This window comes from Bactrocera tryoni, chromosome 1 (assembly GCF_016617805.1).
Source record: "Bactrocera tryoni isolate S06 chromosome 1, CSIRO_BtryS06_freeze2, whole genome shotgun sequence".
NCBI classification, from domain to species: Eukaryota; Metazoa; Arthropoda; class Insecta; order Diptera; family Tephritidae; genus Bactrocera; species Bactrocera tryoni.
Window position 1 is genome coordinate 88,683,751 of NC_052499.1, and position 15,466 is coordinate 88,699,216.

General features: G+C 34.7%; 1 protein-coding gene across 2 annotated transcripts; it reads right to left on the reverse strand.

Annotated features, from left to right (window-relative positions):
* Nucleotides 1–234: 234 nt before the first annotated feature.
* LOC120782625 (putative uncharacterized protein DDB_G0285119) lies at nucleotides 235–14,611 on the reverse strand. Of its 2 annotated transcripts, XM_040114994.1 has the most exons (6): nucleotides 12,813–14,611; nucleotides 7,647–7,856; nucleotides 7,404–7,512; nucleotides 7,196–7,333; nucleotides 5,976–6,526; nucleotides 235–2,890 (listed from the first exon to the last, which is right to left on the reverse strand). In XM_040114994.1, the coding sequence occupies exons 1-6, from the start codon at nucleotides 12,910–12,912 to the stop codon at nucleotides 2,256–2,258; spliced, it is 1,743 nt and encodes a 580-aa protein (XP_039970928.1). In that variant the 5' UTR covers nucleotides 12,913–14,611; the 3' UTR covers nucleotides 235–2,255. The 2 variants fall into 2 exon arrangements, with proteins under 2 accessions (XP_039970928.1, XP_039970927.1); XM_040114993.1 differs by lacking the exon at nucleotides 235–2,890 and having other exon boundaries at nucleotides 3,310–6,526.
* Between the last annotated feature and the right edge of the window lie 855 nt (nucleotides 14,612–15,466).

The following is a 15,466-nucleotide window of genomic DNA, read 5'->3' on the forward strand; positions in this document are numbered from 1 at the left end:
GACAATGTTTCACATAAATATACTGTTGCTATATATCGTGTGATTAGTTATAGATATTTGTATGCTTTGTATAGATATTGTATTATAATTATAGATATATTTATATATGTTTTACGAACAAAACACAGCAGTCTTATTTAAGATGAATTTATTTTAATGTTTTTAAATAGATCTCATGCGCTATTTAAATCTGAATTTTTGCAATGTATTGATTCCTTCTCTTCTTACATATTGTTAATAAATAATTTAATAAAACTGACATCTCAAATGTACTTTCGTATTTTCAAAACCGTTAAGAAACTGGGTAACAGAACATTCATGTCGTTTGCTGTAACTTGTCCGATCATTCTTCAAAAGTAATGTAACTGGTACAAATAAAGCATATTATAATTAATTTATAATTCGAATTGGTAGCTAAAATTTCAACCAAAATATTACAGAGCCCAGACATCAGTGCACTTTATTTCAAAATAACTTTAATTTTTATGGTTAATGTTGAATCATGTAATCTTTTTATTTATAAAGATACACACATTAGAATTATTTGGGTTTTCGGAGTATTCATTATTTATTTACTTACGCCTTTTTAACCTTGAACACACTCATATTTTTATAGAAAAGCAATATTCATATTGTATAATTTTTTTCTATACTGTTTATGCTCGTATATACAATCGCTACTTTTTTAGTTTTTATTTCACAATCTAATTTACATATTCATAATTATAGAATTACTTTTGATTTAAATTATATTTTTTATCAAGTTTAACTCTAACAGAAAGGGCTGACTCAAATAAGGAGCAGCCAGTTACTCTGCCAACTGTCGATTATATTAATAATTTAGCTAGGGATTATACTTATGTATAAATTTTCTTCTTCAAAAGAAATAATTTCCGTTATTTATACACACATCATTTTTAAACAAATCTGTGAATTAACTGGTCTATTATTTGACTATTTACTAACTATGCTAACCACTATATACAAAAAATATTATAATTACAATTTTCGAATTAAATGTTAGTAACTAATTTACCTACAAGAATAGTGACTAGTTAAAGAGCATAAATAAAATTTCATATGTAAATTGCATTATATTTTGCTATAAATATTTAAAAAACATAGTGAGTAAAAAATTGAGGAGAAAAAAAGCCTGGTAAAAATGAGAAAGTGGCTGCGCATTTCCATACTAACACAGCGGGTGCACAAAGAAAATATGCGCTATAAACTACTCTCAACATTTACTCTCCTTTAAAACGTTTTTCTAATTCTGCACTTCTTCGCTACATCGCCAATGTATGTATGTATGTATATACTTATTTTTAATTTTGTTCTTTTGTTTTTTATGACGACGCATAAGTTAAGGATACATGTTCAACTCCTTAAGAGATAATTTTTGGTACAGCGAGTTTAATTAGTTTTGATAAATATAATATTTATATATATTTGCTTATATATTTCTTCGATTGGGTTGAGTGACACAGTGTGCAGTCAAAAGAAAGAAAATGGAGGATTCAAAGTTAACGTCATATAAAATGTACAACCAAATATAACAGAAATAATGTCGAAGTACTCTGAGATTTAGTAAGGAAATCTTTTCATGCACAATAATGCATTTCTTAATTGAATTTTCTGTTAAATTTCATAAAGTGTGGGAGAATATTGTTTAAGCTTTACCCAACTCTTGTGTTTTATGAACAACTTGAAGTTTCTAAGCTTCTCTTGCACTTAGAGAACTTCCGTACCAGAACATTTAGCAACAGTAAAAGTACGCAATTAACAATTTATTTTATTGCAATTACGACCAGTTTCAAATGCACATTTTTTTGAATTCAAGACGTGAAAGGCAAAGAAAGGAAAACAAAAAAAATAAAAAACTTAGTAACTGAGCTTTAAACAAAACAATTTAAATACAAAAACAGATCAGACGGAACCAAAATATATGTTGGGAAATTTTCGTTTTACCTCCAAGCCCTCAGCAAAGATCTCCCACAACTCCCTCCTAGTGTGCTGCCTTTTGCCAAACTTTTCCATCTCTCTCCTTCGTTGTTGCCAATTTTTCAATTCAATAATATTTCTGATTATTGCATGTCGCCATTTTGCCTTTCCGCAGTCTTAATCATTTACATCACAGCCAAATGTTCACGCTTCATTTACACGAACGTAAGCGTGTACGAATATTTTCATAATTATATACAATATATGTGCATATGTGTCTATTTTACGAAACATTCCAATCTGAGAAACGGAAGCATTCAATTTATTGTCCTCGGATACATTGCACTTTTATTATAGTTTTCACTCAATTGCTGCTGTATGGAGCAGAAGTCATCAATACCAACTACTGGAGCAATTCCCGGGGCAGGGACATTCGAACAGTGGTTGACCATCAAACCACTACCAGCAGCTGTATTATCATTTCTAATTGCATTTGTATTAATATTATCGCCATTGGTATTGTCGCAGCTATTACTGGTTGCATTATTACCGATCGAATGTTTATTGCCGGGTTTATTGTTGTTGTTACTGCTGCTGCCGCCGTTATTGTTGTTAAAATGTGTTTTACTCGCACTGCCATGGTTGGCACGAAGGTTTGCCAAAAATCTCTGTTTGAACGTATTTGCTGAGTATTTATGCTCGATGAAAGTGGGTGAAATTATGGGCGAAGTGCCGAAGATGGGCGTAACCGTATTGCTATTGGCTGACCCTGCAGCATTCATTGGTGCGACATTAGCGCTGACTGCAACAGTGGCAACCGGAGGTGCCCCGATGACTGCAGTAGAGATACGACTATTGACTGCTGTGTTGTTGACATTGGCGATCGACGAAGCTGTAGTGAGCAGTTGCCCATTGAATGACATGCATGCGGAGTTGCTTGTATTCATTTGTTCTATAAACAACAAAAGAGAAGGAGAGAGAAAAAGAATAGAAATAAAAGTAAACCAAAGATAAAAAGAAAAAAGAAATAAAAAAAAACATTTGACAGACAAAGAACAGAAAGGAGCATATACCATACATATGTATGTATACACTTAACTCTAGGAATGAGAGTATAGAAAATGGAAGATTTTTTTAGTCATAGAACTTGACATTTTAAGGATTTTAATTTGCAATAATTAAACAGTAATATTTTTGATATTTGCAATTCGAAATCCCACAAATTCATTGGTCCGTCCACCTGTAATAGCAACAACATAAGCAAATATCGACGGCTTTATGGAGTTTAAAGCGCACAGTGTAAAAGAAATTGCTTTAATTTAAAATTAAATATTAATATTAATACGAATACAATAAAAAAATTAAATTAATATTAAATACAAAGTGTTTGTATAATACTGTTGACGTTTACACTTAATGATCATATCCTCAAAGGAGATCCCTAATTAAATAAAGTTATAAAAAAAGAAAACATTGGATATTTGACGATCCAAAGAATTTTGTTTAATATGTGTATAATGAGAGAGCAAATTTACTTGTAAACAAAATATTCTCTAAAATGGAGAGTATTTGGAATAATATGGAATGAAAATAATAAGTAATTTTTGTTCGTTCAATGTATTTTATGCTAGATTTCAAGCCTACATGCACCAATTGTAAATTTTAGCAGCGCACAAAAATCTGTCATATAGGGTATATATGTACATATGTTAGAATTAGTACTAATTTTTTTAGACCCTGATGATACCCAATGTATAATTTTTTGCTACCATATCTTCTAGAATTGCTGAAATTGTCAAGTAATTGTTTTCAAAGTCGGTATTTAAGTATACTCCTTCTCTGTTGGATACACTAACTTCGAATTTATTTCAAATTCAAGTCACAAGTGGTCTTCACGTCATTTAGAGAAATTAACTAACATCTGTAGCTTACTATTCCAGAATCAAATAAAGCATGCACTTTACTTTATATGTGTAATTGGTATAGAATTTTTTATATTTAATTTTTAATTTTAATAGGAGATCAGCAGTTATCAAAGCAATACAATATAGTGTTTAGAAAATCAGTATAAAATATACACAAAAAATGAGTACAAAATAATAATAATTAACTACGTAAATTATTTATAAAGAGTAGTATTGCACGAACCAACTAAATTTACAAAATAATTTAAATTCTAAAATAAATCGCAGCAGTCTAAATTTACAAGGATACTTGAAGGTTGCCACTAACTAACGCTATATATTGTTACACATGTATATATGTATATATACATATACATTTTATAAATAGAAATAGTAAATATATCATTTTTAATAATTTCAAAGCATTCTTTCGTCATAGCATAGATATATTTGTTCGAGTGCAGAGTGCAAGCATTGCAGAATATTAAATACACCAAGACTTAATTGCAACAGTGTATTTCTTTTTTATAGTTTATGTATGAGATTTATATCGTATGTATTTGCGATATTCTTCGTTAAATAAATGCTGTATAATTTCGAATTTTGGGAATTATTTCGTTAGGAACCTACCCTATTCACAGTGGTTTCAATAAACAAAGAGGGGAAGTATATATGCTAATGTTATTCTAGTGGTGCACCAGGAGATTGCAATGACATTCATATCCAAAATACAGAATTCGACTCGGTTCCATAAATTGGGCTATTTACCAACTCCAATATTGTTGTCGATTGTTGATAATCAAATCTAGATAATTGGTTTAAAAAAAGACAGAACCGAACAAATTTTTGCTAAGTAAGAATACACACAACAAACTATAAGGAGTCGGCGGATGTTGCACTTCTGTAAACAAAATTATGCAACGCATACGCAATTAATTCTCTGGGTGCTTCCACGTACTCACAATGCTTTTAAGCATACGTCTGGTTTCGCAGAAATAACAAATTTTGCGCTGAAAAGTCGCAGCTTTAACTCTTTTAAGGAACTGACAAATATTTTTGGAGTATTCTGGCGTGTTTGTATGTTAGAGAAAATATTTCTCTGCAATGACAGACAACAGCCATTTACTTAGGTATGCTGTGTGCCTATAATAAGCCAATACACCAAATATGGTTAGCCTTTTCGTTAGCTTTGTGCAAATGTAAGTTTTTTCCTAATTTACTAAAAAATTAAAATTCCCCATCTATTTTATTTAAATTCACGTCGCATTAGTAGTGTCTTTAGTATAGGCTACGTTTCATCGTTGAGAACGCCTACCACTGCGTCAGCAGAAGCAGAAGCAGCAGCAACAATCGCGTTCGCCATGCCTGCAACACCAGCGCCAGCAACAACACCATTACCCACTGTAGCAGCAGCAACACCGACACCATTGGCATTGGCAACATTCGTCATAGTGCCATTGCTGTTATTGATATTTATGTTGGTATTTGATGAAGATGTGGACGTTGATGTTGATGTGGACACACCCGACAAGTGAATGCTACCAATTATATGAGGCGTTTTCTTGTGTTGCTGTTGTTGCTGATGGTGATGCAACAGTGTGCCAGTCGACAAGGAAATGCTCTTTTGTTGATGTTGCTGTTGTTGTTGTTGTTGTTGGATAAGTGTCGGTCCACTTGGACTGATGGGTGTCAAAGGAAGATTATGGGTGGTCTGAGTCTGTTGTAGCTGTTGTTGTTGTTGTTGTGTAAATGTCAGCGTCTGTATGGGTGTTTTTGTAGGCGACGTAGCTGGTGTGAGAATGCCTAAATTAACAAGATTCGGCAGCGCAATTTTGGATGCTGTAGATTGTTGCTGCTTCGATTGTACTTTATCAACGATTGCCTGCAGTTTGTGCTGCTGCTGTGCAATGATATCAGCTGAACCAACAGCATTAGCTGCGGCTGCAGCTGCTGCAGCCTGAGCCGCTGCATTTGTGGCCAATTTGAGAATCTTACTGGCCGTTGCGTTAGCGGCCAACAAGTTGGTAGCTGCAGTCGCAGTTTTGGTTGCTGTTGGCGTTGCCAGTAGGCCGCTGCCATTTATACCAGTAGTGTTGCCACTGCTACTGCTGCGCACTAAATTGTTATTGTTACCTGATGATGCGGTTGCCGACGATCCAATACTTTGCAATTGTGGTTGCTGCTGACTGCTGAACTGATGTTGCTGCTGCTGCTGAGATTGGTGATGTTGGTGATGATGTATGTTGAGACCGACACCATTTGTGGTGGCAACAACATTCGGACTTCCATTGCCAAGTGTACCGTTCGTCAATTGCTGCAGCACATTAGTTGTGACAACAGAACTAGTGGAGTTGCTGCCACCGTTATTATTACCAGCAGAATTACTGTTGCCGTTGTAAGTGTTGCCGCTGGCACTGCCATGACAGCTACTGGCGCTACTCGACATATTGCTGATACTGGATGGACTGAGTGAACCCAACGATTGTGACGGCGAGCTGCTGCGTTGCAAAATGATGCCTGACGCATTGACGCTTGTGCCGTTGCTAGTAGTTGTTATATTAGCTACATGTTGTGCGCTCAAGACGCTCTCTGGCGATGAATTGTGTGACACCAGCGCATGGTTCTTCAAGCCTTGAGCAGTTTTGTAGCTTTTACCGCAGTGACACTTGTAGCCTTTGCGGACTCTGAAACAATAAATATTCAATTAATTATATCCAGCATATAATTCATATTCATATGAACATATATATGTTTCATTAAGAGAAGACGCCTACATGAATATCCTAACTGTGTTTTAATGACCTCTAACTTATAAGATACAGATGAAGTATCATGTAAAGCGTCCGGAAGATTTACGCGTGTCAATACTTACACGTAATGTACGATTTCTTTGATATCAGTTTGCATCTTTTACAAAGGTGGTTTTTTTTGAACCGCTTTCGGTCTCAAAATGAACTTTCAATAAAATGAAATTAAGTGGATCACAGAGAGAAAGATCTATGTGGTGTCAAAAGTCTCAAAAATTGGGCAAGGCCTTCTAATAAGATTAACGCATATGAATATTTCATAGATTACACATTCTTTTGAGCAATTAAAGTGGCACCGCCAGCGGGCAAGTATGTGTGTACCTCTCCTATGCGAATCATAACAATTTTCATGCATCCTAACTTTAAAGCTTTGATTTTTCTCCATTTCTCCTTCTCTAGAAATGGAGCGAAGATAAAGGCACTAGTTATTTTATAATACTTTAGCCGATGCCTAACTAGTGTTTGCAGTCTAAGTACATAAACTATTTTTACATTATTGCTACGGAAAGTTAGGTAGGAATGGTATTACATGCTTTAGACACTCACTTCCCGTCCTTTTTGTGGCCATTCTTCGAGTGATACTTGATGCCGTTGACGTTCTTGTAACGTTTTTTACAACCAGGCACGGGACACGCAAACGGTTTCTCATTGCCTGGTGTGCCATTGCTGCCGGTACCGGAATGCCTTCACAAATATATATATTTAAATTTCAATGTTCATTTTTCTTACAAAAAAAGTTTTGTTGAGCAATCACCTGCTCCCGTAACGCATTATGAACTCGGAGCTGAATTCTTCGGTTGTCCAAGAATCATTGCTATCCTCTGACTCCGAAACAACCATTTCGTCATCGTCCATTTCACTGCCTATGAATGTTAGCAAAAATTTAAATTTTGAAAACAAAAGGTACATATAAGTAAAAAAAAAGGCGTAGGATAAACAAATGTCTTGCGGTACAGTGCGAATACAGCTTCTTGTCTATACTGATTCGCTTTCTCACCAGTGGGCGTATTGCTGCGATTTGACGACGACATACTGTAACTGTGATGTTTGATCGCCAGCTTCCGTTTGAGTTCAACGCCCGACGTATTGGCGGATAGGAACGGACTCTCCTTACGTGCATCTTCCGATATGAAGCGCAGTACATAGCTCAGCGGTAAGCATGCAGGCTGCGCCTGCTCTTTCTGTTCGACCACTTTAGGATCATAGTCTGGAAATAAAAAAAAATATATGTAAATATTAATTATAATTATTACCCATTCCGAAGCAAGAATCGTCTTAAACATGTGTATTGAATAAACGATATTCTGAATTAAAACTCTTATTGATGTGACATCCGACAAACCACTTTTGGTCTTTTTGTCCCTTGATCATTCTAGGCAGATGGAATTTAGGCGCCCTGATAATCTCTTTTTGGATCCACTAGGAAATATTTCGGTAGCTTTACTTTCTATTTAAAAAAATTTATAGAGGCATAGCGCAATTTTTACAGACTTCTATTCCGATAGAGTTGCTATATCACAAATTATTACCATGTATTAGCAATACTAAAGGTGCCATTTTCAGTTAGGACATTGTGCGCGACCCGTCCACAATAATTCATGACTGTATATTTGAACGTATTAGTCAAATTCCGAAACGACATGTTTCAATATATTTTATTTTTATTTTAAGTGAAAAATATTTTATGGTAATTAAAAAATGTGTCTGTGCATCAACATTATAATATCAAAAACATCTTTTGCAATACTTAATGAATTAGTAAGATTTCAAATTGTTGCTGCCTATAAATGTACGACATTCATTTCAATAGAAGGGTGCATTGAATTAAGCACAGTGAATTTGAGAAACCTGATTTAAACAAGTTGCAATGAACACTTAGATTACATATTGTCCAAAATATTATATATTCATAAATGATTTCACTCACAAGTCTGAGGTTGGGATAATGCTAACCCAAACAAGAAAAAACCTTAACTTCGGTTGCACGGAAGCTGAAATACTATTCACAAATAAAAGAAGTTGATTCGTTCATTTTATACGTTATAGTTGCATTCCGATCAGAAGCTGAACTTAAAACATTTAATATATATATAGCTCCTAGTTACAGGTTCTCGAAAAGGATATCAGCAGAATATAGATGCGCTAATAGGTTTTAGAATATCAAAAGTTTTTGTGCAGATGACGATGGTTGGTGAAACAACAGTAAATATGTAGCTGTAAAATAATGGGTTTTGTATTTGACAATCTGTACCACATTATTACTTACAACCGGCCAGTCAGTCATGAATTGTGCTGAACAAATTCATAATTGGGCCTGCATACATATGGCACTAACCGTCTCTTTCCACGCTCACTTAAACCAACAATTGCAACCCCACACACCCGCAAGACTTAACTTACTGGCACCAAGTAGGGTTTAGTAATGGCTATATCAACAACAGTTGCAGTATTAAAAAGGCTAAGATAAGCGGCATCTAGTGTGGCAGCCTCCACAACAGACGAAATAAAGAAAGACAAAATTCAATTTCGATGGTCATTTGAATTATAATGCTGTTGTCATTGGCAGAAAACATCACTTAAGTAATTTGGAGGAATGCTGCCGAGTTGGCAGTCCTTGGCCGGATAAAAATCCGGGTCCGTTCCGGATGCGTAGACCCGACTGTCTTGTAAACGGCATGTAATGTACTACAGCGGCAGTAAAATTCTGTGAACCCGTACGACTGTGAACATTTGGAATGATGCAATCTACATATCGTCACCTGAAATGCAAAATAACGTAACAACATTTTCGGAAATTTACAGTGGCATGAATGAAACACGAAATAAAATGGAACATGAGTGAAACAAAATTTTAATATTGGTTAAAACTAGTTTATATTTGATCGGAGAACCAGAAAATGTTGAACATATGTAATATTATGTAAGTAATTTGAAGTAGTGAAGCGTAATCTGTAAGACATTCAATTTCGAATTTTTTGATGATACGTTATTTTGCATTTCAGGTGACGATATATGGTTTAACAACCCAGAGCACTTGAACGTAATTCAAGGCTTTGATTTTATATCTTTTGCAACAATTATAGAGCAAATATAACATAATAGATATAATTTAACTTTAGATATTAATATGTATACTTTTAATTTCGACAGCAATACTGCTTCTACTAAGGAAGATGTAGAAAATGCAAATGCATTAGTCGTCAAAATATCATAATTTCAGATTTTGTTATCAATTATGTATTATGTACTGTACATATATGTATGTATGTACATACGAAATTTTATAACATGTAAATTTATACAAAGCACCTACCTATCTACATATGTATATGGTAAAATAATTACATATGTATATACAAACTCATGCTTTCATATTTAAATGCCAAATACATAAATATGTACAATTGAACATATGTACGAAAGTTCTTAACAAAAGTCACCCCCAATCAATGACCCCATCGCTAACACTACATTTAACTTCAGGAATTGCTCTCGGATTGATATCAATCACGGTGTTTTATATAGTGGCCGAGTTCAAATTATATAATACGTTGATGAATAGAAAAGTGTTCTACCACTATATATAATTATTGGAGCTTTCACCAATTCTGCTGTGAATGTGTTTACCATCGCAGTATACATTTACATTTGATCATGGAGTGGGCAGTAACAAGCAATGCAGCTTTACCACTCTCTTAATTTATGTTGGATTTTTTGATTTCTAAGTTTTGGTTTTGTATTTGACAGTCTGTAAATATAGTTATATATGTACATATATATGCATATTTTAAAAGCTATTTATTTAATTTATTACAAATGTACAATAGTGGCCTTAACCATTTTAGTTTTACCAAGTCTCGGGTCTAGAACGCACCTTAAAACAATTACTCATTGTCTCAAAGGTTTGTAATTGCAAATTAGACAAAATACTCTAGATGTATTTCAACACGAAACACAAGAATCCGTTTGCCGTAGAAAGGTTTCGGGTCAAGTCATAATTTGGCCAGCACAATCTCAATATTATTGATATATAATACGATTCTTGTAGCAATGAATAAAATAAAAATTTTAATAAAAGAAAAGTGTTAGGTATTTCCATTATTAAATTTCAGATACACATACATACATATGTACATTTGATGTTTGGGATCTGCAATCCAGAAGAATAACTGTTTAAATAGAATGAAGAATATACTTAGTCGAATGCCATATGTCATACATAGAAATCTACAACGTCCTTGGCCGTATAAAAATCCGGGTCCGTTTCGATTACGTAGACCCGACTTTTGTGGAAATGGTTTATCGTTTTCCATGGCGTTAGAAGTCTGAAATATTACGTTCTACACTATAGTTTGTTATGAATCCTAGAAAAATTTGAAGGGATAAAGGGATTTCGACTTAAAGGATCACGTGCCAGTATAAAAGTTCTATGTATACAAATTTTTTATGAAATTTGACTTCTAAGCGCTATTGCCAATTCTAGAGTTCAAGTTATGTACAATTTAGAGTTATAGAATTATGGCAGTTCAACTGTAACTAATTTGAATCCCACAGCTTTATTATCTTATCTCTTTTTCTTCTTAATTGGCGTAGACACCGCTTACGCGATTATAGCCGAGTTAACAACGGCGCGCCAGTCATTTCTTCTTTTCGCTACGTGGCGCCAATTGGATATTCCAAGCGAGGACAGGTCCTTCTCCACTTGGTCCTTCCAACGGAGTGGAGGTCTTCCTCTTCCTCTGCTTCCCCCGGCGGGTACTGCGTCGAATACTTTCAGAGCTGGAGTGTTTTCATCCATCCGGACAACATGACCTAGCCAGCGTAGCCGCTGTCTTTTAATTCGCTGAACTATGTCAATGTCGTCATATTATTTATTATCTTATACTGGCATTTAATCCAAGAAGTTCTAGGTTTAGGGTGAGGAAATATTTCACAAATTCCTTTTTGCCATGGTAGCGGGGTAGTAGAGCAGAACTATGTAAAATATTTATATTATTTATGTATATCCATATTGATGACTGACGTATTTCGAGTGAATGCTTATCGCGTCAGTATTTATTTGAAATAAATCATGTTTTTGAAAAAAGCATATGCATTAAAAATGATTTGGCTTTATTATTTGTTAAAAATAAAATGTCGAAAAAAAAACTGAAGAAAAGTTTGTATGGCTATGAATAAAAAAAATCAAAGGAGATTGAGAAGATTTTTGGGAAGGCCAAAATTTTTTTAAAATACAAATAAATAATACAATTTTGATTAAAAAATCTCACGATTATGATATATGGTATCACGAGTTTATGTAGTGGATCGAGCGATCAATATATCGTTATCTAAACATTCAATATTCCATTATCCACGATCCTCAATCCGGATTTCAAAATATTCAAATATTTTGTGATATGGATCGCAATCCATAATGATGCATGCTACATGTTGAAGAAATATCGCCATCCTGGAGAACGATCAAGATATGGTACATATGTATATGTATGGAAAATATTGCAGTCTCCTTTAAAACACCATATGCACAAGAGTAATGCAAACACACAAATGTTATCTATGACACAAATGAACAAAAAAGAACAACCCTTTTTAATACTAGTGCTTCACTTGTTTCCTAATTTATTTATTTAATATTTCGGATCCAGTCGCTTATGGCCGGGGTAGTCCTAAACAGCGAGGTATATAAGCTTATATACGAATACATAAACTTATGTATGTGTTTGTTATTTTCTATATGATTCTGAATGAATGAAAGTGGCATAACTCACCACCACTTCCCACGCAAAACAAGGGAGGAAACTGAACTGAATCACTATCTAATCACCATACTTACAACTGCTATATCGATTTTGCACCGGCAACGATAACTTAGTGGCAAGCAGCTGACCGTGACGGTAAGGTAAACGTCGACTTTGACGTCGCCATAACTCATCAATTTCCAATTCACCATACCAACACATCATGAATATACATGGTAATATCAATAAAGTAAACAAATACTAACCGCATATACACTTAAAACCGTTCAGTTAAATTTTTTCGTCGTTCTTCAATTAACAATCACGCGACCACACCATCACATTGTACTATGCATATTTACATACATATTTGAAGACTTTATATTTAAAGTATTTCAAAGTCACTAAAAGTCCCTACTCACCGATATGCGTGTCCTCAATATGTTGTATTAAATCTCCTAAACTAGGAAATGTTATGCCGCAGCCATTAAATTTGCAGATGTTTATTAAGAACACGGCCATATCCCGACCGATTTGACCGATGAATATAAATGTCGCTCGCTAAGCAGCTCTGCTCTGCCTGCTCTTCCGCTGGCTGATGGGTTGTTTGTTGGCTCTGTTTAACAGCTGGTGCATACAATCAGTCAGATAAACACAGCGAAAGGCTAATTCAGCGGCACGGCTTATTCAACTTCAGAGCAATTTCTTCCGTGGAAAGCAAATAATACAAATATTGCACACACACACGAGCGAGAACGCAGATATTCCAAAAATGTAAATTAATGCAACGCACCTGCTCACTCGTTCACCCTTTTCCTTGTGTACAATAGTTAAGTTATTTTTCACCACACTATATTTACTTGCACTCCTTCACTCTCTTGCACACACTTGATAGCTTAATATTCACTCGTCACACCACACTTTCTACGCTGTTCACTCTCATGATCACCGAGTTGATTGATGCAATACTGATGGGTTACGTTGGTAAATATTTTTCGATTAATTTTTATAACAAAAAGACCTGATTTATACTTTTCATAAAATTTCAATTCTTAAATATTTAACTAAGTATGTTTCTGTCCGGATATGGCTTATACATCCCACTCCAATTCTTTCGTTCACTTTTTTCCATCAACGCTGTCTGCGTGGACTCTTTCTTGACCAACCAACCAAGTGCGGTAGCTGCAACGACGACGGCATCGATTGTTGTTGGGTATGATAGGGTGGTGAATAAATTGAATTTGTTTATTCAAGTATACTACTGTGTATCGGCTTTGTTTTGGGTTTCAGGTTGCTGATGGTTGTTTATCTCACAGTCATTACGTCTTGACCCTTTATTTTGGTATTATTTACCAATTATTTATATAGCATGGCTGAATATTTCAAAATGATTGTGATCTAACTCCTTTATTTTCCGTTGTCAACAATCTTTTCCCTCGATAGTGAATAAGAACGAGGACAACTCTATTTACAACCTGTTATTTATGCCGGTGGGAACTGACAAACCGTTTCAATATGCGATATATTATAAAATTGTATGAGTCGGATAATTATATAGTGTATACACTAAAGAAGATTAATTAGGACAATTATTGTCGATTCGCATATAGTTATTCATAATGTAGTGATTTAGTCGCATGCCTTTGTAACTAAAAGCATATACGCCAAAAATTAACTGATGTGTGTTATTAAACGCAATTTATCTGCATAAAACGACAGAAATAGAATACTTCAAGTGTATATGCAATATTAAACTTCTATTTTAGAGCGTACTTAATACTCATACTAAAAGTACTCTTTAATGCTCATGTCCTCCGTAAATATACAGCACTGCGTTCATAATTTTTTTGGACGGATTTCAATATCGACCTTCTCCCATTTAGTTTAGGTAGCTTACTTCTCCCTCCCAGTTTACGCCATTCAACACAATTTACAAGCTTTGTTGCCTTTTATATTTCCACCACTGCTGCAGCGTAGTCACCAACACACAAACACGCACTGAAACGCACATATATATATATACAATTGGTGTTATGCAATTTGGGGCCGTCGTTAAGTCGAATTAAAACAAGCCATTAAAAATACTAAATTTTCGTAAAGGCTCAAGTAAGTTTTCACAAAATTTTTTTGGATTGTTTGTTCTTCTACTATTCTCGACCAACTTTTGCACAATAAACTACCCGCTTTTGTCCAGTTTTGTTACAGCATTTTGCTGCAGCTGCTACTTATCGCTGTTTTCTGTTTTTAATTAAAAACATATTTGGTCTGGTATATGAATCGAAGCGAGGCGACGACGTTATGCACGGCGTACATTCGACCCTCTGTGCTCGCGGTTCAAACGAAACAATTTGCTGCTAGCGTTGCTATTTCGATTTGATGCTGCTCAGCAGAGAACGTCAACGACGGCGGTAGCCGAGATAGGGAGAAGAAATATGTACCTACAAAAGTTCTCTTGTAAGCTGACATAATAACCATTAGTTTTCACATCGCACTTGTGCTTTCGGTAAGTTGCTTTTTTATTTAACGATTCTGTGGTACGTTGGCCGTTTTAGTAGTAGAATATGAGTAGGCAACCCGTATCGCCTATTTTTGCCGTTAGTTTGTGTATGGTTAGTGATAAATTCAGCATTGGTTACTATGGATTAAACTGTGGTACCGGACAGTGTTGGAAAAGTTCGCACAATTGTGCAGCCTATTCATCAACTTGTGTTGAATGGATACTTATTGTACAAAATTTTAACGTAATGTAAAAACAAATCAAGTCATGTGCCATTCAAACCATGATTCAATCATATAAGGTTACGTCGGTAGCCCAAAATCAACAATTTGTCAAACGTAATTTGATCCAAATGTCAAAATCAGCTTTTTTCTTTTATATTAGGGGAATTCTCTTACTCTTGCAAGATTGCAAAAATCCTATACCGAAATATACAAGGGCACAAGAGCACCCATTGCAGAATCTAGTGATATATGAACGGCTGATTCGGTCAATTTATTGTAAATGATTATTGTGCATGGCGCACCTTCTGCATTCATTCTTAACAAAAAACTGTAACAAATCTTTATAATTTAAATA